The sequence below is a fragment of the Aptenodytes forsteri genome, unplaced genomic scaffold (genome assembly GCF_000699145.1).
Source record: "Aptenodytes forsteri isolate BGI_AS27 unplaced genomic scaffold, ASM69914v1 Scaffold223, whole genome shotgun sequence".
NCBI classification, from domain to species: Eukaryota; Metazoa; Chordata; class Aves; order Sphenisciformes; family Spheniscidae; genus Aptenodytes; species Aptenodytes forsteri.
The window spans coordinates 1081062-1104411 of record NW_008794742.1 but is presented as its reverse complement, the minus strand read 5'-3'; the positions used below and the strand labels follow the sequence as shown (position 1 = coordinate 1104411).

Sequence of the window (23350 nt, the reverse complement as noted above, 5' to 3'; positions counted from 1 at the left end):
CTGCCCAGGGAAGTGGTGTAGTCCCCATCCCTGGAAGTATTTAAAAGACGAGTAGATGAGGCACTTAGGGACATGGTTTAGTGGGCATGGTGGTGTTGGGTTGACGGTTGGACTTGATGATCTTAGAGGTCTTTTCCAACCTCAATGATTCTATGATTCTATGATTCTATATGTTGGCCAAAAGCCTTGACTGCACATCAGTACAAGACCCTCCACCATTGGTCCATGCAGATCACATCAGGACTGTCACAGAAACCATCCAGTGTCTCAAGTACACTGATCAGCAGTACATCACCGCCTCCAGAGGAACATTAATTTTCATTTTGGGACTCGTAATGTATCAAGGAAATTCCCTATCAAAGATTCAGATTTTATGTGTCTAGTTAGAGCACCTTGGTGGTACCCCCCTAAAGCTGTGTGTATCTAGGTGGCCCGTTCAGCTTTCAGCCACCAAGGTGCTGCTATGCAGGTGGTCTGTCCAGCATTAACTGCGGTGACATGGAAGACAAGGAATGTGGGCAATCGAGTCTTCACCATGTCTTATGGATTCTTCCTAGGTTGGCCACATTGTGCTGCATTTGGACATGCCCTTTGATACCCTTTAGAACTGAGAGTGATCAATCTCCCCATACTGTCCTACCTGGTTTAGTCCCTGTCCTTTCCCTCTCAGTCTGGGTGTCCTAAGACGCTGCGTGTATATTTGTGCTGGAAGCTTGATGACCTGCTAGCCTAGGCACCATGAACACATGCCGTTCATACAGCGCTTCCCCTGCCACCTCAAGCCCCGTTCCCACTCATCCTCCATTCAGACCAGTGATCGGTGCATTAATGTTTCTGTTCTCTGCAAATAAGATGCTGCTAGAGCACAACTGGCCAACAGCTGGCTCTGTCCTGGCTGCTTCTAGTCACTGCAGACACTGCAGAGTGCTAATTCGTGAACTTTTGTAATCCTTAATAAAATTAAGGATTAAAAGCCAGCTTTTAACATAGATGTGTTTGTTGCTTTTCTTAGTGTTCCTACCTTCTTGTTCAGTAACAGTCAGATCCTCTTGTGAGGAAGTTTACAAAGAACTCTAATGAGGACCCGCCATTTCTATTAGGGACCTTGACTAAATTCTGCCTTGACTGATGGATTTGAGTATTAGTCTCTTCCTTTTGTTTTCTTTCTCTGATAAAATAGTTTTTAAAGGAGCAGTATTTTTGGATGCAAGGTGGGGGAGTTGCAGATTCTAATGGAAGCACTTCTCTTCTTTTCCCCATGTATGATTTTCCACTGCTGTTATATATCAATGTGACATTGTACAAAATTCTTCTCAGGCATATTCCCATGTCTACATCAAGTTGTATACCATCCACATTTCCTTCTGACACCATATAATCAAAGACCAAGGAGGTGCAACACAGACTGGTCATGGCTTTGCACAGAGAAGTATCATTGCGCATCACAGGTTTGCTTGATTTAGATCCTTTCTAAACACTTCTTGTCTATCTGGACTGTGTGTGTAGTATAATACAGAGGTAGCTGACATAGCATTACTGCAGGTAAACTCTTGTTGAGATCCAAGCAGTGTGGATGTATCAGCAAGCTCAGAGCTAATTCTAAGTTTTACAGGTCTGTGCATTGTACTCCACCATGCAAAACAGAAATGCCCTTTGTTGCCCGTATTGCAGGAGCAATTAAGCTAAAATAATGAATTTGGGAAAAAAAAAATCAAGCCTGAAACTAAGAAAGTCTCTGATAGGGTGGAGTGGGATTTCCATCTGATAGCGTTAAAAATGAATTTGTTCCTCTTTTAAAGCAAATTAATCTTTGTTCATACAGCTAACCCAATAAGGTTATTAAAATCGTGTATGATGTGTCAGTTCTGTAAACTGCAATGAAATGCCAACTTCATGCAGGATCAGCCTTCTCTTAAAATTGAAATAAAATGTCTGCATTTGTGAGATTTTTTTTTTTAATTACCAGGGTACCTCAAACGTTGCTAAGTGGTTCTGCTGCATAAAGGAATGCACTTAGCTTAAAATGTTATCATTCACAAAGGTGAATTAAAATGAGTTTAGTTTTCCCTGCAGCAAGACTGCAGGACGGGAGAGTTTCATAGACCTTCAGTTTGACCTACTGCGGCTGGGTGGCTGCTCTGAGGTTCTCATGACCAGCCTTTCCCCTGCTAGTTTTTTGAACGTTTCAATTAATTTTCAGATATCTCAGAATATTTTTTACTTGTTGAGTACTATATAAACAGCATTAGCAATGAGCTGTGATATGGGACAAATGGCCTGATTTGATGGTCACTGAAGCTGGTGGAAAAGCTAAAGGCTGTGAGCTTTCCAGGAGGTTCAAAGAGAGTTACAGAAGTGTCAAATTACTCTCAGTTGCATTCAATCAATAAGCACTCTACTCCCTCCACCGTGGCCACTCAATTCACTCTACCAGGCAAAATACACTTTCTGAAAATTGTGTGTTTAGCATAATAGTGCACTGCATTGAGTTGCAGTGGGTTGCTGAGATGGCAGACTTATGGTCTAATAGGTGCTAAAAGCTCATCTGCACACCCACAAAGGAGCACAGAGACACAACAGCAGGAGGGGGGAGCCCAAATAATACCCTGCCCCAGCTGCTCCCAGGCCCATCCCAGGAGCCATCAACCCATCAAAGGCCCTTCTGCACCAGCCAAGAGGAGCACAGGGGCGCAAAGGCGGGTGGGAACCCAAATTAAGGACTCAGAGGGACACCCTGACGGGGTCCTTCCCAGGGCTGTCCCAGAGGAGCCTCAGCCCCAGTGTCCAGACATGAAACCCACCCAGAAGAGTCAATACCAGTGCACCTTGGGGACTGAGGGGGGTTGCTGCCTGGGGGCATGAGACACATTATGGCCAGGGGTGTCTCTAAGGGCGATGCTATAGGGAGTGGGCTGCTGAGGACCAGGGGAGTCCCAGCCAGCTGTATGTGTGTGTGTGATGGTCTGTACCAGCAACTGGAGTAGAGCTGTGGCTTTGCGGGCTCATATGTCCAGGTGCCAGCAACTGGGGAGATTGGGATCTAGGGGCAGCTACTGGGCAGGCTGAGTGTCTGAGCCCAGCTGCTGGAGGGATCCAGCTTGTACAGATGTGTATATATCTATATATTCTCACTAGTGGACCTCCATCCTGTTCAGCCAGAGAGGTGAGAAGGATGAGGCCATTGCTGCTGTCTGTGTGAGTGCTCTGTATGTCTGTCTTTGTTATCTGTGTTGCCAGCTGTGTATGTATGTATATATATGGTGTATACATGTGCTCTGTGTGTGTGTGCCTACCAGGTACAAACGCTCAGACTTGACGCTGGTGGGGCCTGGGACACGGAGCTGCCCCAGCCTTACATCTCTTGGACTGCCAGACCCAGCACAATATGTTTTCCACTGGCAAGATGCTTTCTCCTTTATTTGTAGTGTTGTCGAAAGTAGAGTAAGCCTGGGAGAAGAGTAGAAAGATATGTGGTATTTAGTGTTGTAATTTCTCATTTCCTTCCTTTTGTGGGTTGAACTTGTAATGTATGCAACAGGCATAAACCTACTGCACAGCAAGCTTGTTGGTGTATTCATTTCCTAGAATTTGAAATCCGACGGTTGAGATGGGGCTTGGGGTGGGGTGGGCAGTTTGAGGAGCAACAGGTAACAAAAAAAGTTGTATATAAACCTTTATGTATATATATAAACTATAGGCTAGCACCTACCTATAAAATGTTCACTAATGCACAAAGTTTATGCATCAAAAGCTTGTGGAACAGTGAGTTTCAGATATGAATGGTAGCGATTAAAAAACACCTTTAAGTCTAACTATGACATAGACACAATATATTTTAACTATATAGACAAACATGAAAGGTCGATGTCCTTCAAAAAAGCAGCCCAAGCTCAGAATTACCTGCTTCTTATTGAGAAGAATATGAAAAGAAACCAAAAATACTTCCAATAACTGTGCTGTAAATCAATGTATGTACAGAAATTCTTCAGTAGGTGACCTAGTTTTAAAGACCATTGGGAATTTATGTCCATTGGCTGTAGAGAGACAGGGTGGCCTGGGAAATCCTACTGTGATGAAGCCCATGCATCCATGGAAATAGCGTTGGACTAAATTTCCTCATTGGCATAATTCCACTAAATTAAAAGAAGTGATGTGAAGAATGAACACGGCCCTGTGTTTTCACGTTTGAGCAAAAGGACGTTAAAATGTTCTTTTTAGTTTAGCTCCCAAACAGAAGCTCTTTCGTAACATCCTAATTGCTTAGTTCCTATTTTTGTTTCCTTTTCTGTGAGGTGAGAATTTTACATTCCTTTGTTATCAGTGGAAGTATTTTTCCTTCTCCAGGGAAAAAAAACTATCATTAAATCAAATCAATCATATTTTACTAGATTTATGCTTTCTTTTTGTCAGTGATACATAGATACCTCAGGAGAGATACCTACTAGTATATTTTATCTATTTGTCTGGAGATGAAGTTTTGCTCCCTAAGGTTGTATAATTCTTCAGTGTCAAGCAGCTGATTTATATTACTTTTGTGTGTAATAGTTCTACAGCCAAATCATTTTGATTGCCAGGACCTCTTATTCAGGCTCCATTTCTCTTACGTGGATTTGACTTTATTTTTATATACTTTAAGGTATGATGAATTGATACCTTACACAGTATGAAACATCTAGAGTGGAACAATGAATATGTTTACAAATGGCTTTATTCCTTTCTCCTTTCAAAGGAATTTATCTTAACATTGCATGATATATATTTGCAATACTGTTTTTGACTGTGAAACTTAAAACAGCTCTGAACTCTCACCAAATGCATCTCCTGTATAATAGTGCTTTTGCAAAATGTCTTGTTACTATACACGGATTTTTTGGCAGCTGGATCGTTTTCCTACATCAAAGCCCGTCAGGCTCACAAGTATTTCCACAAATGGAGTGATCTGGATACACCACTTTGAAGTTTTCTGAGTGAGGTAGAAAAGTAAAGCTGAAACAAAAATCTGTGTCGCTTTTCTTTACGAGAAAAGGTCCTGTCTTTGTCCTCCGTATCATAATAGGAGCGAAACATTATTTATAGTGTATCTTCTCTTTTGCAACAGCCTGCAAGAGCGTTCACTGGGCTAATCTTAATCTTCGGTTTGCTCTTCAAAAGGAATGCTTCTGCTGTGAGGCTACTTTCCAGGAAGCATGAGCTCATTCTGCCTCTGTGCCGCTGATTGCACGGGCTGTTTTCAAAAGGAAACGGGGGACTTGGTAGACCTGCCTTTCCGAAGACCCGGGGCTGGTCTCTTCCAGGAAGCTGCGGAAGGAGCACCCTCCAACTTAACATCTCAGAGGCTCTCCTGCTGCTGATGAGAAACTTTTTTGCATACATGTGTTAACAGTGAAATGGATTTTCCAGGTTTGGAAGTTTTTACACATATTTATCTCAATATATTTGTCAGCTGAGGAATAACTAAGCTTTGGATTCATTTCTATACTGCTCTTCAGGAAGTTTTGTATTTTTGTGAATGTTGTTATCATTACCTGTAGGGAGAAAAGACTAGACTGCTCTTCACAAATGACTGAAATGTGTGAACAAATAAAACTATCTTTGTAGACACTTGTGTTTGGTAGGTACAATAGAATAAAACATTTCCTGGGCTTCAGCTATTTTAATAGTTAGCACTATATTTTGGTACATACTAATGTAAATATTTAGAATGTAAACATGGACAGGGGATTGCTGGCTACCAATTGAGGGCATCATTGGCTTTAAAGATTAATTTGATTTTTGGAGGGAAAGGTAATTAAAACTGACTGTTTTGGACAGTGATTTTTTCGACATGGGCTTTTGAGTGTTTTGAAATTCAATGGGGGTTGTTGCCTTAAGCTTTTATTTGAATTCTTGACATAAAATGTTGCCGCCTTCACCTCAGATTCACTTTTAGTGAGATTTCTTAAAGCTGCTGGCCTTTTCTCATGTTATAGTTTAAAGGTTCTGTATTGATGCTCATTTTGTGGATCACACATACAATACTACTGCTTCATTGTACAGTGGTGGTTGAGATGCTTTGTTTTGGCTTGCTTATATTGTTACTATAGCTTCTCGTGCTATTAATAGCCCAGAAATGGAACTGAATATTAAATGAAAGCAGAACACTGTGCAGCATTGTCTACAACATGATGTTTCCATGCTTTCTCCAGCATTGACTGAATTATGATTTTCAGGAACCCTCTTCATTAACACGAGACAAAAATTTTCATGATCAAGGGTAGCAAAAAAATCCATAGGACTGCCTGTTCTATGACTGTTTACAGAAGCTTGATATTATCATTACTTAAAATAGTTTGTCAGCAAATTACAACTGCTTATTAACTGTTCTTCAAAAGAGGGAAAGTCATTGCCTCCTCAGCAATATATTTGCATATGTATATTTCTCACTTTCTGTTATAAGTATGTGTATATACTCTATTTCACCTTAAATTTTACTTCTGCGGAGGGTGGCAGATAAACAGGAGTCCTGCAGAGACATACCTTGCGAATTTATGAGACAATTCAAATCAGTAACGGAAGGACTGTGATTTGTTCTGCCACTTTGATCAGTATGTGTCAACACTTTCTAATGAAAACACTACCCGTATGTAAACTACTATTCTTAAAAGTTATTCTTTTTTAGTGGTTGCTACTTTATATTGTCCTAACTGAGAAAAATTTGCAATACTTCTGCGGAGGGTGGCAGATAAACAGGAGTCCTGCAGAGACATACCTTGCGAATTTATGAGACAATTCAAATCAGTAACGGAAGGACTGTGATTTGTTCTGCCACTTTGATCAGTATGTGTCAACACTTTCTAATGAAAACACTACCCGTATGTAAACTACTATTCTTAAAAGTTATTCTTTTTTAGTGGTTGCTACTTTATATTGTCCTAACTGAGAAAATCACTTGCAATACAACTCTGTTACGGGATTCAGTTGCTGGAAAGTTTCACTCTCAGACTATTAAAGAGTTGTAGTAGGTATAATTGATGCTGAGGTATACTTCTGCATCCCTTTTCAAACAAATTTGCTTTAGAATCAATAACTTTTGTCTGAGTGAGACTGTATTATAACTAATGATATGATATATATTGATGATACTATCTTATCCTAATTTTCAAACAAGACAAAATAAAACATATTTCTGTTTCTTTTAAACTCTTTTACAGATAATCTATATTACCTCTTATCCCAGGGTGTATGAAACAGTCCTTTTCAAGATGTATGGAATATCACATGTTGCGTCGACACCAGGAGCAAGTAAATTTGTGCACGTTCATCAGAGTTTTTGATAAAAAAACCTCTGTGGTGGAGGGGATTTTGTTTGACTGATAAGATTTGGTATTTTGCAGGTTTTAGTTTATATCCATATCTACAAACCACCTGTTGAGTTCTTCTTGTATTTTCTTTTAGACTTTGGATGAATTTCTTATATAATATTTTTTCACTATGAAAAATCATGATTTTGCCTAAAATAAGATAAATTATTTCAGAAGCTAATTGTACAGGAAAAAAATAGGTCTACAACATGTCAGTCTATGATATACACCACTACTCTCACTTTTTGTACAACTTGCCGTGTAGCAATCTGACTTGATCCCTGTACCTCCACCAAGTTTCTTCCACTTGTCTCCTCAAGTTGTTTTTGCCAGGATTAGAGGATAATTTTCTCATGGTAAAGTGAAATGTTGGGGTTTTTGTTTTTCAAAGTGTAGGAGAAACAGTATGTATGGGAGTAGGGTAATAGGACTGATTTCGTAAAAAATACCCTGGAAGGTTTTACTTCCATTCTTCGGTGACCCTGCCTGGTCCCAAGACTCAGTCAGCCTTCACATCCAGGCTGTGACTGACAACTGAGCTCCAAATGAGGATAAACAAGATTACCAAAGTGGAAACACTGACCTTCATGTCTTTTCTTTGCCTCAGCTCATAATTGAACATTAAAAAAAAATTCTCTTAGACCTGTCTCCTCTCATATGTGAATGACGGGCATTTACTAACAGTGTTATAAGCATGATGCTCTAAAGATACAGGAGAAGTAAGGTTATATAGGGAAAGATCATATCTTTTATCGTTCCATGTAATAACAGAGATAAATTCTCCCTATGGATAGCAATTGCTCATATTTCGTAAGACTGATTCTGTCAGATGCTGAGCCTCTGGCAGCAGTTTGCAGACTTGAGCCATGGTGATCCAGACAAATCCTATTTCCTTAGTCTCCTGACACAATATTATTGTCAAATCTTTGTCACTGTTGCTGTCCCTATGGCTGTTGTGCCATGTCTGCAATTTTCATCTGAAAAATACATTGTAATGGTAAAGGTGACCCTTCCATTCTACTCTGTATCTATTGCCAGTACACGTACTATTTTTGGCATGAAGCAGATTCCTGGGAAAACACCATTAAAATTACTGTAGCTATTGCATTTGTGTCCATAATTATTTCTCTCAAGCTTGTAAGCTGTGCAGAGTACAAGTACAGAGTACAAGTATTTGATTATTTGGACGTGAGAAAAAATTTCTTTACTGAAAGAGTGGTTAAACATTGGACCAGGCTGCCCAGGGAAGTGGTTGAGTCCCCATCCCTGGAGGTATTTAAAAGATGTGTAGATGAGGCGCTTAGGGACATGGTTTAGTGGGCATGGTGGTGTTGGGTCGACGGTTGGACTTGATGATCTTAGAGGTCTTTTCCAACCTTAATGATTCTATGATTCTATGGTTGTCTCTGATTCTGTGTTGTCCTGGTTGAGATGAGTTTCCTATAAACACTATGTCTTTCCTCCATTCTTTCATCTGTTTTATCTCCTTTAATGTCTCCCTTAATTTCCGTTTCTTTTTTAGCTTCTTTAATGATCTTTTTGATATACACAAGGTACCTCTCAGTGGAGACCTGTCAACTGTTTGGGCTGTCAGTGGGTAAGATAATGACTCCTTCTTATTTGGCCTTTGCCTCTGCAGGTTCAACAGTATTTGATGGAGAACATAGACGCAGCCTCTCACAACATATTTTTCCAAGGTACTGAGGAAAATTACACTTGTTTAATTTTATTTTTATTTTGTTGGAGATTTTGTAAAATCCCTTTTGGGCCACTTAGAATTGTAGTGCTGATATTAATTTAATTACTGCTTTAAATGGAAGTTCAGAAGTACTGCTATGGAGTTTGGAAGCACTGGCTTTGCAATTACAAGGTTTTGGAGTATCTGTGTTCCGCCTGCTTTCCCCTCCACTGAAATTATGGTATCCCTCTGTGACATGCCATATGGGATAGTTAAACCTGCTACTGAAACCCATGTCAGCCACTGAATCAATCCAGTGTCTTCCTTTCTTTCCATGGATGTCACTGCATGGCCACGTGGAACTCAAAGGTGTTGAGGAGAAAGGACTCACCATAAATCCCATTTTACTTGAGCTAAGTAAAATGTCTACAACATTGAGATTCTTTCACCTCTGTCACTACTCGCTTCTATTTTAAATACTGCATAGTATATTTTCCTGTGCTATATTTCATCTCAAAGTCAATTGTATTTCAGTGCTGGATGTAGTTATCACCATGTGTAGACTTTATCCCACGTTGTCCTAGCTGCATGGTACTCTAGGATTTGTGAGAATTAAAAGTCATGTATCCTTAAATCTTCATTAAGTATGGCTAGGTTATAAAAAGCAAATAAATCCTGCCTGGTTCAGAGGCACTCAGGCTTGTGCCATGCAGAGAAACTCAGGGAAGCAAAATACAGGAATACCACTGATGGCTCCAGGTAGGTGTAGACCTGGCAGGACTCCTTGGCCAAGAGCACTGCCACAGAAATACACCATGCACTTCTCAATTCAAGCTGGCTCCATGCATTCATGAAATGCTCCACCTGGCATGAAGCCCTCCTGTAATCTGAAGCTCTGGAAAGTGTGATGGAGGCACACTCTAGCCAGCTGAAACCCCCTACGTCCAGAAGGAATATCATTATGTCCACATATTTTAAACCTATGTCATTACTAGGGCCCATCAGCTGGTAATGTAAATTCATTATTATTAAATCATGGGTTTGCACTGTCTAGACATTCACTAAATTAGAGGGTTTCATTTCTCCTTTTCAGTTATGCTTGTGCCTTTTTGGATGATGACCCTGCCTATGAGTGTTGTTCCACAAATCGTCTGACAGGCTCCCTTTCCACATGTCGCCGCAGCCCTCGACTGCTTTCTAATGGTTATTATGTTTTGACAGAAGACAGTTTTCTGTCTGATGAAAAGGGTAACATAACACTGACACCATCCCAGACAAGTGTTACATATAAAGAGAATTTAGTTCGGTAAGTGAGTTATATGCAGATTTTACTCCATGTTGGCAATTGGCTCCACATTTCTGAACTTATCTGGTGGTATCTGTGTGGCTGTCTACGTTTTGCTTGGCACAAGATCAGCATTGCTTCTTAATGGGAACGTCTAAATTGATTTAGTTTAGAGAGTGCAGTGATTGAAATAACTTGATTTTCAGTCATGTCTCATCTTACTTACCCAAAAACTCTTCAGTACACACTTGTTGCTGTAATTGGAGTTGTGTGCAATAAAGAAAAAGGAGAGCTACAGCTCATTTTGCCAATGGGGTGTTACCATGATGAGCAATAAGAAAAAAGCATATATATATATATATGCGCTCATATATATAAAAAAATAAAAAGGTCTGGACCTGGAATTCTTACTCAGGGAAAAATCTCTCTTGATTTCAGAAGAACATCAGTTTAGGAAGTTATATAAAATGTAGTTCAAAAAAGTTGAAGTACAGTGGATTCAGGCTGCACCAAAGGGGACATGGTAGGGTGAAACTCATGGGTAGCATGAGACCACTCAGAGCAGTATCAGAGCCCAATAACTGTAGTATCATTTGGTATCACAATGTCCAGTATCACAACGCATGATATGTTGCCATGCTGCTCATACATTCCTTGACATTACTGCAGTGTGCAGCAGTCATTCTTGGTGACATACCCAGGGTCAAGAACAGAGCTAGGAACAGCACCCAGAACCTGGTTCTTTCCTGTCAGTCCTGCAAGCTTTAGAGCTCTGTCCCTGCTCAACAAGAATAATTAACTCTATTCCTTGACAATGTGTCTTTTCTTTCTAGTGTATTCAGGCGAAGGAAGAAAATCCGTCGCTCTCTTGCCAGCTTGTTCAATCTCGGTGCCTCCAGTTCATGGCTCAGCAGCACCATCCTCAGCAATATGGATTCCTGCCATGTAGGTGATCCTTGGCCTGATGGCTGCAATAAACTAGAAGCCAGTCAGAGTGATATTGGTAAGCCCTGACCAGGTACCAAGTAATCGAGCTACAACATTACAGTCTGTGTTTAGTGGGACTTGGGTATCTCTTTCTATAGGTTTTGCAGGGGTTGTCTGCCAAGGTGTGCAGGTAAAGGATAGGAGAACAACAGAATTGTAAGTGGTGAACTGAGCTCCTGGCACTAAAACAGAGTATGAGTCCACAAAGACCTTTGTGCCAAAAAGGCATTTTTAGACTGAATTTGAATCCAGAGTCATCACCGGTGATGTTTATGCTGGTGTCATTAATATCTGGCACTGCCTGCTTTCACCTGGCTGTTTTGATAATGTCATTGTGTTACGCTCTATGCAGCTTTGTCTTTACATATTTTCTCCTGCATACATTGAACCTGCCAATTCCCTACCCCTAACAATTTGGAAACCTCCCTGTGATTAAGTAATTAACTTTCCCCCCGACAAGATTCATTAACACAAAGTCTCAAAGCTCTTCTTTTGTGCAATCTCAGTTACATATGCACTTTTTGTAGGTGATTCAGACTTTTCTTCTGAATATAATAGCCGTGTGCCACAAAGGCAAACTCCAGCATCTAATGGAGCCTCTCTCACCAAAGATGACGAGTTTCTTCAGCCTGAGAGACCATTTTGTGCTTCAAAATCCTGCTCTCCATTTATGATAAATGCAAATGAAGAGACTTTGAGCAATGCAGGTATGTTACATTCTTATTCTGCTCTGCCTCATTTTTAGAGTGAACCGAAAACACTCACATTAAAAATATTGATATGGCCCCTTGAAAAAATAGAATTTATTTCCCGAAACATACATTTTAAATAACTGATTAAAAATAACAAAATCTTAAAATTGATATTTACTTGTTTTCTCCTCCCCGCTCACGTCTTTTCCTCTCCTATTTTCAGTGATAAATGGAAAAAGAAAAAGGTGGAGTGAAGAGGAAAATGGAGGAAAGGGCATGGGAACAAAAACTGAAACAGGCAATTATTCAGAAAAGCTTGTTTTCTGGGAGCGTGGAGGGCACAGTGTCTCTATGGTCATGGGGGAAAAAGACTCCTGAGAGACACCCAGAGCATGAAAATTAGGTTTCCGCTTTGAATCACTCTAGGCAAATTCTCTTAGAAAGAAACTGAAGAGTCTGGCCTCACAGGCTGAAGGTAGTCTTTGCAAACACCTCCTGTCATATATTTACTTTCCTGAAAACTCATGAAAATTATTCTTCTGATTTTTGTTTTAGAATCCAGGACAGTGCGAAATGTCCTTTCTCAGATGGTTGCACTGATCACGTGTTTAATCATTTCAATATGTACAAGGTAATTTTTATTTCTTTTATTTGTTGTTTCTGATACTAATGCTTACTCCATTTCAACTGGTGAATAAAACATAAATTAAGGATCACATTTTCAAAGTTAGATATATCTTACTATGAAAATATATTTTCACATGATAGTCGATGCAGGCAATTATCTGAGCTATATAGATATGCACAAAAATAAGAAATACATATGCAGATATGAAAACTACTTTGTCAAGTGTGCTTGGACATAGCTTTTGAAAGGCTGAGAAGAATCAGAATGGATCCATGTCTTTCTAAGTGACTAGTATGGGTGTTTCTCAGTCTGGGAATCATGAGGTCTCACTTTCTAGGAGATAATCCTCAATAGCTTAAGTAATTTAAAGTTTCAAATTGCAGTGCACCTACCAGAGTTCAGAGGGTTCATCTGCAAAAACCTTCTCTTCTCGTCCCACCCATGCTTTGCCTCTGTTAACCCAATACGCATCCCTTGTTTTTTTAACCTTTATGGGTATTGTTATGTTCTCAGATATTTTCTGGGAGGATGGTCTGCCGCTTTGTTGCTGATAATTTTAGTTTGTAAGTACAAACTTACTTTATATTCAACACACAAGATTTTACTAAGTCACATCTGAGGACCAAAATCCATCCTTGGATGTATATCCACGGCTCTTATTGATGCTAATAGGAGCAATATGTGGGCATATGGGGACAGAATGTAACCTTCAATCAGTTACAGGATTTTGCATTTCAATTTCACAGTTCTTTTGTCCCAGGATGCTGCTGTGTCATCTTTCTTCAGTCTTGACACACCTTTCAAAACAACTAAGTTTTGGTAAGTGGCTCCAGTGTCATGTGATGAATAGAGGAATTTAGAAATCTTGTATTAAGAAGAAGAAGGAGAGATTCCTTCTGTTGTTTTCATGTCAAAAGATAGAAGGCATGATCTGAAGTTATTGATGGAGGATTCGGCTTTTCCTGTTACTGATTTGTATTCATAGAAACTTTCTGTTTATTTTGAAAAACTGCTTTTTCATAATGTGCACTAAATGTTGTAACACCCATTTGTTAGCAGAAGAGGAAGGTAAACCTAATATGCCATAACATGAAGATGCAGAGACAGACCAAGGGTAGTAACTTACTATGAATCCAGAGGTGTACTTTCAAGCCTTGCACTGAAGTCCACTCCCAGGCCACCAAACCAAGCCTTTTTTTTTGACTGGAAAAAATAAAAGCAGCTAACTATGGTGCTAGTCCCATCACCACCTTCCAGGGACTGCAGAATTGGTATGACTTGGCCCCACTAACCCAATGCACCATTAGATTCAGGACAGAGCTTTGCCTTTGGCTTATACGGTAGTCTGATAAACGTCTTAGAAGTATTAAATCAGTCTGATCAATTGAATAAAGGTGCTGATGTTGCTGTTTCAGACTGCTTTATTTCAAAGTTTTGCACAGAGCTGTAGCTTCTAAATCCTTCTGGAGAAAAAGACTGACATATTTAGAAGGTCTGAATTATATCTTTAGAGCAAGCTCATACCTAGGCCTCCATGCTGCAAGCATGTTTGTATGTGCTGGATTTATCAATTACCATTCTTTCACTTTTTATGCAGCAGAAAAGTCTTCTGAGTGTGAGGGCAAGACAATCTGGCAGACCTCTTAGCCTTTGAATTGAGTATATGGGAAGTTAGAAACAAGAAGGCACAACTTGGAGAGCCATATTGCAATGATAGTCTCATGTTTTGAGCATCCAAGGGTCTTAGCACAATACCTCAGATACTCAAGGATGGTCTGTTACACTTTGTCACTCTGTCATTATTCCCAATAAAAATCAAAGCCACCAGGTTAGGACTAGAGCGTTCCAAACGCATGCTCCAAAGCACTGCTTTCTGACTTCCTGAATAGTTTAGCCCTGAGTCATAAACAAAGCTGTTCTTCACAAGAGGAAAAACTCTGAGCTCTGAGAGCTTTTCAGTCACTGGTGTACAGAGAATACCTGCTCATCACATTAGCACAATACCTCAGATACTCAAGGATGGTCTGTTACACTTTGTCACTCTGTCATTATTCCCAATAAAATCAAGGCCACCAGGTTAGGACTAGAGCGTTCCAAACGCATGCTCCAAAGCACTGCTTTCTGACTTCCTGAATAGTTTAGCCCTGAGTCATAAACAAAGCTGTTCTTCACAAGAGGAAAACAAATAGACTCTGAGAGCTTTTCAGTCACTGGTGTACAGAGAATACCTCTTTTGTGCTCATCACAAGTGAGAAGTTACCTGCTCAAACAAGCAGTCCTACAGCTTAACTAAATTTGGCAATTCAGAACCTACATAAATACTCATTATAACAAACCGTGGTTTAAATCAAGACATACAAAAATGTATGCTTTATTTTTTTCCCCCCAGGAAATAATTGGAAAGAAAGAATAATTGGTAAGTATATATTTAAATTTAGAAAGAATTCCATGCTTTTTGGGGTGAGCCCTATTATGAAAGGGGGTTCAAGCATGCCAGAAAGGTTCCCTGGACTTTTCATTAAAAGAAGGTTTAGCTGCGGGACCTTTGCCAGTTTCCACTGTGAATTACTCCACTTTGCTGTCTAAAACTCCTTTTTCATTTTATTTGGATGAACTATTTTTTTATTGTTTGACAACAGTTGCTAAATAGTGTAAGCTGTTAAACAAATGCTGTGCTTCAGCCCAGAGAAAACATGTTTTTCAGTAACGGGCAAAGCAAGTCTTCCTTTTTACAAGTTTGAACGGAACAGCGGGGCCAGGTGCTGTACTGCTCTAACTTGGTACCATTCCACTGAAGGAGTGAAGCAGCATCAACATTTATCAGTCCAGAATATCTGGAAAACACTTGCAGATTCTTCTTTTCCCTATTCTTCTTCGGTTAAGCCTCATCCTCAGTCTCCAGTTTCTGTTTATCAAGCATTTCTAAGTCTTGGTGCAGCTCAGAACCCTTAAAACAAGAGCATTGATTTATTTGTACTTGGAGCTGGCCATCCCAGTCCTGGCTCTGTTATTTCCTTTATCTCTTTACTTTGAAAAGATAAAAATGAAAAGAGGGAACTAAGTGGAGCTGTGCGCGGGTTTGTGTTCCTTATAGCGTGGATAAAACAGCCTTGTTCATCAGTTCGCTGGTTGAGTGCAGTTCAGCTTCTGAGATCTAAAGGCATCTGCACAGCTGCAGACGCAACCTGGAAAACCTTTCGGTCAGCCCTCAGAAAGAGGAGTTCATCCTGAGAACAAAGCATTTTAGAACGGTATGCAGGCATTTGATCACTTTGCAGACTTACTAAAGCCTATGATGAAAAATACATCCTACTCATCCAGCGTGCCAAGCAGTGGACGCTAGGTCTGGCACTTCTTAAAGTCAGTGGAACTGTTTATGTAAGGGCTGCAACACCAGAGCTTTAAAGCTGACTCTGATTTTGAAAGCCAGTATCAATATTAACCAAAGCAGGTACTACAGGATGGAGTGGAGAACTTGGGACTCATTGCCTAGCAGGAGTAAACTAAATACAGACTGGCACAGGTTACTGCGAGACAGGACCTCCAGCATTTCAAAACAAGCTTGTCTCTTGCCTTTCATAAAAACTTAAAGGCAGAGTAGTTACTTCTGTATATTTCAAAAGGAGTTCACTAACAGTTTTCATTTTTCCTCCTCCTCAAATTTATTTTCCTCAGCTCTTCAGCATCAAACTACTGGATACCTCCTTATGGCTACTGTTACACATGTTACCGTGGAAAAAAAATAACAGAATTGTTAGTATTCTTCCTTCAAAATACAATTCACTTTACCTTTATTTTTGTTCTGGTCAAACTGTGGGTGAGGCCGTACTTCTTGGTGACTATCTGAAAGCAGTCATGCAAAATGATTGCTGTACCTCTAGTCTCTTACGTCAATGAAGTCCTACAAGCATGGGGTCCTTACAAGCATTTTGATAAGGAATTGATGGTAAATAGTGTTTTGCAATTCCCATTCAGGTTTTGGTAAACAGCTGATGTCTTCCAATACTTTATATATTAATTTCTTGTAGCAACATGCTGTCAAAGATAATGGATTTGGATAGTGGCTGAGTACCTGCGGTAATATATTTCAGAAGCTTTATTGTATCATTTGTGTGCACTGCCTTGTGGCCTTTATGCTGCACATTAAGAAAAGAGAAAAAGAAGGAAGAAAGAAATATTATTGGAAGGAAAGCACTCTTCAAAAAGCCAGGAATCAGGATGTGGAGAAGCAATGATGAATCTGAATTACCTGGATTCACGTACAAAAATACGAGACCTGCAGGTATTAACTTTACTTTGGAAACACTGAGCCCTGTTTTTCAGTTTGGATCTTTGCTACAACAGAGACTAAATTACACATAGAGCCTGCGGGTAACAAAAACTGTTATCTTGTGACTCCAAGCTTTTAATAATCTGCTTCTTAAAATATCTCCCTGTATGCTAGTTTAGCTAGGACAGCATGGATTTCATCTTCCCGTGCAACAAAATGATGGCAATGAGTGAGGATGCTATTGCCCACCAAATCATTCTATAACTAGTGCTGCTTCTAGTCTACTTCTCCCCTGCTGTGGTAAAAGCAATGCTAGCACAGCCCAGCTGGTAAATCAGACATGAAATGCTGCCTGTGGAAGGGCTAGGTCTGCCCATGGGGTACAATCAGGCTGGCAGGCATAATGACAGGGATTTGAAAACTCTGCAGCAGAAGCACACGAACGGAAGGTTCTAGTGGAAGAAAGAAGCGACAAAACTCAACCACCACTGTCTGTCCAACTCTGTCTAAGCCAAGCTCAAGCAGGTTATAGCTGTATTTCTAGCATCAAAAATCCAAACAAGTGATGCAATGAGGAAAAGGGTAGTTGAAATTAAGTTAAAATGTACATTTCTCTTTCAAAGTGTAAATATATGCCGGTTATATTTTGAAGATAAGCATCAATAGCTCAGCGTTAAGAGTTCAGAGGGAAATTTCACCCAAATTACCAATTTTGCATAGTAATTTACTTTTGCCCAGTGCATTAAATTGACTTTATATGAAGACAGACCATCTGATGTAACAAGACCAGGTTTTATAGTTTCAATAAATGGTGACAATAGAATGTTCTTTTTCATAAAACTGATGTATTACGTAACTATAATAGTAGTTATAATACTCATCCTCATATTTACTTGTAGTTAATACACTTGAATAATTTTGTCAGTATTAAATAATTCTGCTTCTTTATTTACTTTAACTATGGAGACAACTGAGAGTAAATATCATTGTGTAATATGTCTAAATATTTTGTGTTACCTATTTTATTGCTAGTTATAACAGGTCCTTTACTAAATGCACTTTTTAAACTAAAGGATTATAAAAATCTTCAGTGTTTAAATAATCTCCTGGAAGTATAATCTGGAAGATGAAATGCTATACTGAGAGAAAAGTCTAAGACTGCAATTACCCTGCAGCCATCAAAGCGATTATGCTGAAAACTAGAAAAAACTGAGTTCACTGTAAACTAGTTAGTTCACTGTAAAGTGAAGAAAAAGCTGATTCAGTTTGCCAAGAATTTTGTCTAAAATGAATTGCTTTAATCTGTCTATGAATAAATACAAACTGTAAATTAGAATTTTTCTGATCTGGGGAGGGGGAAGTTCTGGGACAATTTGGCAATTGGAGTTCGAGGGCTAAAAATTAGATGCTTGGGATCTGTTAAGTTCTGCCCTCTGTGATATTCATTAATGTTGAATTAACAAAGTTCTATTCAGTTACCAGACTGGCTGGCTTTGGCAGTTGCCTTCCATATATTCCAACTGAAATAAAAGCAAGCCTTGTATTGTTTCTCTGAAAAGAGGCACAATAATATGTTCAATCCTGTTGGATGAAAAATTGAAGCCAGGATCTGTCTGATGAAAAATTGAAGACACATTTTCTAACCTAAATGTTGAAATCCAGACTTTCAGAGGTAATTAGTATTTGCAGCTTCTGTTAACTAGAGTATCAAGCTTAGGATAATTGTGAGCTGTAATTCTAGCAAAGTAAATCCACTTGTTGATTAATGATTAATTGATGCATCTACAAACAGAGAGGACTACTAGAATTTTATGTTTCTGTCCCCAGTGATTAAACTCTTACTCCACTTTAATATAGCGCCTTGTTTAGAAAAAGAGAATCAAAGAAGAATTTCAAGATATGGATTTATGACCTCCTGTACATTATCTCATACCTTCCATTACTATTATTTTGTTGTCATTACGCCTTGTATTATACTCTCCCATTTCTTGCTGTGTTCAGCTGAATTTCAGGGCCATTCTTGAGTTATATCACAGAGTGCTTAATAGTGTGAATGTTCATGTTGAAGGGAACAGTAGCAAGCACAATGATAATATTTATGGCATCCCTTAGCTTATAATGTTCCTAGTCTGTGAGCAAGTCTGTTTTGTATTTATCCTGAAAGCATTACTCATAGAAGCCAAACCATACAAACATTAACATTTTTGAGTTCAATGATATGGGAAAACCACACTGGTATAGAATACAGGTATGCCCATTTAGTCCAGTTCTGCAGAATCTGCTCTTTGATGTATTTTTTGCAAATTAGCTGCAGTATTTTGTAAACCTCTTTGTACATTTTAATATACACTGAGCAAAATTGTTACTTCGTTTTATATTATTTCTTTTTTACAGTTTCTCATGCTGCTGTTTTTTTCCTTATCTCTAGCATTTACATATCAGTAAAGTTGTTCCTGTTTGCATTTCTTCCTGTATTTGAGGGTGTTGTCAATAATGAAGACTATTATTAGGAATTGCATATATTCCAATGAATTTGTTATTTGTGAGCTTATGTCCTGCCCTGTAGATTGTGTGCTCTTTGGGAAAGGATTTATTGGTACTTCGGTGTGAAAAATGAAAGCCTCGTTTTGTTACAGTTACTAAATAACTGTTACCACCATAGAATATAATAATAATAACAGTAATGGTAATAGTAACAACAATAACAAAACCAAAACCAATAATAATAATTTAATAGGAAATAAATAGAAAGACATAGGTTCAGCTTCTGAGTGGGTATCAGTCAGCTGATTTCCACCAGCTAAGATTCTGACCTGCAGCATTTTAACAGCTTAAGATTTGTCCATGGACATCAATTTGCTAGGGCTGTAGCACCTTACATGAGTGTATACTGATGGAGTGAACACATATTCAAAATACTTCTGATGCACTGTAATAATAATGCTATAAAGCTTATTTTTGTCGTGACACAGAAATATATTTTATGTTGCATTGGTTTACGCATTTAACAAATAAACTTGTAATGTGTTAAAGCGATAAAGTGAATTTCTTTGGGGAAGGCATGCCAGATGGGACCCTTTTTCTTCTTCCTCAACTCCATTCTCCTATTCGTAATGTGGCTCATTACATTATCTCTGTCATGTATATTGCTTCAAGCTAAGAATTTGGGCTTGTGCTACTTAGAGCTCTTAGTACATAATTTGAGTGAAAAATAGCTGCATGAAAATAATGAACACAATAAGGTCAATACATGTAAATATAAACTTTTATTTAATTTGAAATATTTGAAATAAATGAATGCAAAAGTCTTTTGAGAAGTTGTACAACACCGTACCTGCAAGTTACATTGAATTTTGTATATGTATATTGCATTGATGTTGTACGGGCTGCAAACATTTTGTTGCATGAAGCATATTGTAAAAGCAGCTCATACATAGGCCACCATGCTGCAAGCGTGTACGTGTGTGCTGGATTTATGAATTATCATTCTTTCACTTTCTATGCATCAGAAAATTCTTCTGTGTATAAAATCTAAAATGCTGCTAAGACTAAAAACATTTGGGATTATCTGAATTTTTATGTGGTGAAAGTGAAGGTCAACAAGGACATTTTAGCAGGGCCTGTTGCGACAGGACAAGGGGGAATTTAAACTAAATAAAAGAGGGTAGATTCAGACTAGATATAGGGAAGAAATTTTTTACACTGAGAGTGGTGAAACACTGGCACAGGTTGCCCAGAGAGGTGGTGGATGCCCCATCCCTGGAAACATTCCAGGTCAGGTTGGAGGGGGCTCTGAGCAACCTGATCTAGTTGAAGATGTCCCTGCCCACAGCAGGGGGGTTGGCCTAGATGACCTTTAGAGGTCCCTTCCAACCCAAACTATTCTATGATTCTATGACTGTTTCTGAAACTGTGTCAGCGTTCAGGAGTTCAAGGTATCGCAAGGGCAAGACAATCTGGCAGACCTCTTAGCCTTTGAATTGAGTATATGGGAAGTTAGAAACAAGAAGGCACAACTTGGAGAGCCATATTGCAATGATAGTCTCATGTTTTGAGCATCCAAGGGTCTTAGCACAATACCTCAGATACTCAAGGATGGTCTGTTACACTTTGTCACTCTGTCATTATTCCCAATAAAAATCAAAGCCACCAGGTTAGGACTAGAGCGTTCCAAACGCATGCTCCAAAGCACTGCTTTCTGACTTCCTGAATAGTTTAGCCCTGAGTCATAAACAAAGCTGTTCTTCACAAGAGGAAAACAAATAGACTCTGAGAGCTTTTCAGTCACTGGTGTACAGAGAATACCTCTTTTGTGCTCATCACAAGTGAGAAATTACCTGCTCGAACAAGCAGTCCTACAGCTTAACTAAATTTGGCAATTCAGAACCTACATAAATACTCATTATAACAAACCATGGTTTAAATCAGGACGCACAGGTACAATAGTTTGAAGTGAAGTTGATCCGGGAAGAAGGGAGGAGTGGAGGGAAGGTGGTTTTAGATTTGTTATTATTTCTCAGTATCCTGCTCTGTTTAATTGGCAATAAATTAAATTAATTTCTCCAAGTTGAGTCTGTTTTGCCCATGATGGTAACTGCTGTATGATCTCCCTGTCCTTATCTCAATCCATGAACTTTTCATCATATTTCCTCCCTCTGTCCTGTGGAGGAGGGGGAGTGAGAGTACGGCTGGGTAGGCACCTGGCAGCTAGCCACGGTCGACACACCACACCTTAGTATATTGCAATTTAATTAACTGCTGATTTTATATTTCTTTCTTCAGAACTATCATATAGAATCTCTGCAAAAGGGATGGAAAAACCCCATGTTTTTAGCAAAATGAAATAATGTAGGTATTTCTGTGCGATACAATGTAGACACAGCATTTAAAATACTGGACACAGCAAGAACAGGATTTTTTTCTTCTTCTTCTTGAAATTGATTACCTTGATTATCAGCTATGCTCTCAAGTAAAAAATTAATAGTTCTAGGAAAAGTTGCAGCTATAAAAGTCACTATTTGAAGGGGCCTGCAATTTAATATGAAATAAATGGGCAGGTAGCGGAAGGCCTCGCCAGTGGCCCTTCTTTAGTCTCTGTGGCTCTGTAGGGTGGCCGTGGGCCACAGGGTGATGCTGTCCAACCAGCTGTGTGCACAACCTTGTCCTCAGCCTGGATTTGTTACTTACCCAGTCAGACAGACCAGGACAAGGACTAGGGAGTTAAACTAACATGCATTAACTACTTCTGCTCCTTTGTGCCTCATTATCTCCACAAAACCTAGTGGCTTTAACTCAATGACATGTCCTTTCTCCTATCCTCTCAATAGCGTGCACAACCTTGTCCTCAGCCTGGATTTGTTACTTACCCAGTCAGACAGACCAGGACAAGGACTAGGGAGAAAAACTAACATGCATTAACTACTTCTGCTCCTTTGTGCCTCATTATCTCCACAAAACCTAGTGGCTTTAACTCAATGACATGTCCTTTCTCCTATCCTCTCAATAGCAATACAACTAGAAAGTTGCAGAGTGGCTGTGAGGTTCCATGTGTGTTACATCAGAGGTAAATGACTTAATAAATTAATTTGATAATTTAAAAAAAAAATCCTACAGCCTTGTTTAAACTTATATGTGAATTTCCTGTTAGTAGAAGATGATCTTTAGGTTTGATTAGACCTTTAGGTTAATGAAAACCCATGTTAGCAAAGAGGGATGAAATACCTACTGACTTTCCTGATGTTTCCACTTTGATCCGGTGACAATTTTGCCAGTTCATCTTCTGTAACTGAAGTTTTAGAGTCATTGATGAGGGCTGTTACAAGGTTGTGATTGAGGCATGACATGGCAATAAACAGGATATATGAACTTACAAAGAAGAAAATATGAGCTTAAATCTAAGTATAAAAAAACCTTTATTATTTTGTGAGCAAATGTACGCTATGTCAGAATACTTCTTGCACTGCTGAATTGGACTGAACTCAAACTGGTGGCCAGCAGATCAGAATAAGATGAAGGACTCCGTAAAGCTCATTAGTGATATCTTGAGACGTGTAGTCCCATCCAGTTTCTTTGAGGTTTAAGGTGCCATAACTTTGCCAGTTGGGAACTTAATCAAGTATGTGAAGCAATGCTACATTATTATATTAACTGCAAAATAGGAAATGTCAGACATGAGAATTTCTGTAGCTATCTGAGCAGCTGCCTGAGGCCTCCAGCCATAACTCTTACGCATTAGCTTTGTTAGAAGGTAACTTCACCGAGGGTGAAGTTATAGTATGGTAATGGCAGGAGAGAGTCCACAGAAACCTGCAGGAGGGCATAATATCCATGTCCACAGCACAACAAATTTCAGGCTGCTGTTTGACCTGATCTATGAGTTAAATACAGTGGTAAGAGATATTTTGAGGCGGCGACCTGCTGGGAGAATCTCCCAGGTAAAAGGTGGAGGACAGGAGCATTCCCTGTGAGGA

At 39.3% G+C, this 23350-nt stretch overlaps 1 protein-coding gene across 1 annotated transcript; it reads left to right on the top strand.

Annotated features, from left to right (window-relative positions):
• The first annotated feature begins 5387 nt into the window (after window positions 1-5387).
• TMEM71 (transmembrane protein 71) lies at window positions 5388-13433 on the top strand. Its single transcript, XM_019470672.1, has 8 exons — window positions 5388-5400; window positions 8980-9037; window positions 10112-10324; window positions 11137-11306; window positions 11818-11997; window positions 12538-12613; window positions 13124-13173; window positions 13357-13433. Exons 1-8 carry the CDS (start codon window positions 5388-5390, stop codon window positions 13431-13433), a joined length of 837 nt encoding a protein of 278 aa, XP_019326217.1.
• Window positions 13434-23350: the final 9917 nt, after the last annotated feature.

Bases quoted from the DNA above. Each gene is read 5' to 3' on its own strand.
- TMEM71 (XM_019470672.1), top strand. The intron at 10,325-11,136 runs GTAAGTGAGTTA...TTTTCTTTCTAG, and splicing joins TATAAAGAGAATTTAGTTCG to TGTATTCAGGCGAAGGAAGA. The intron at 11,307-11,817 runs GTAAGCCCTGAC...CACTTTTTGTAG, and splicing joins AGCCAGTCAGAGTGATATTG to GTGATTCAGACTTTTCTTCT.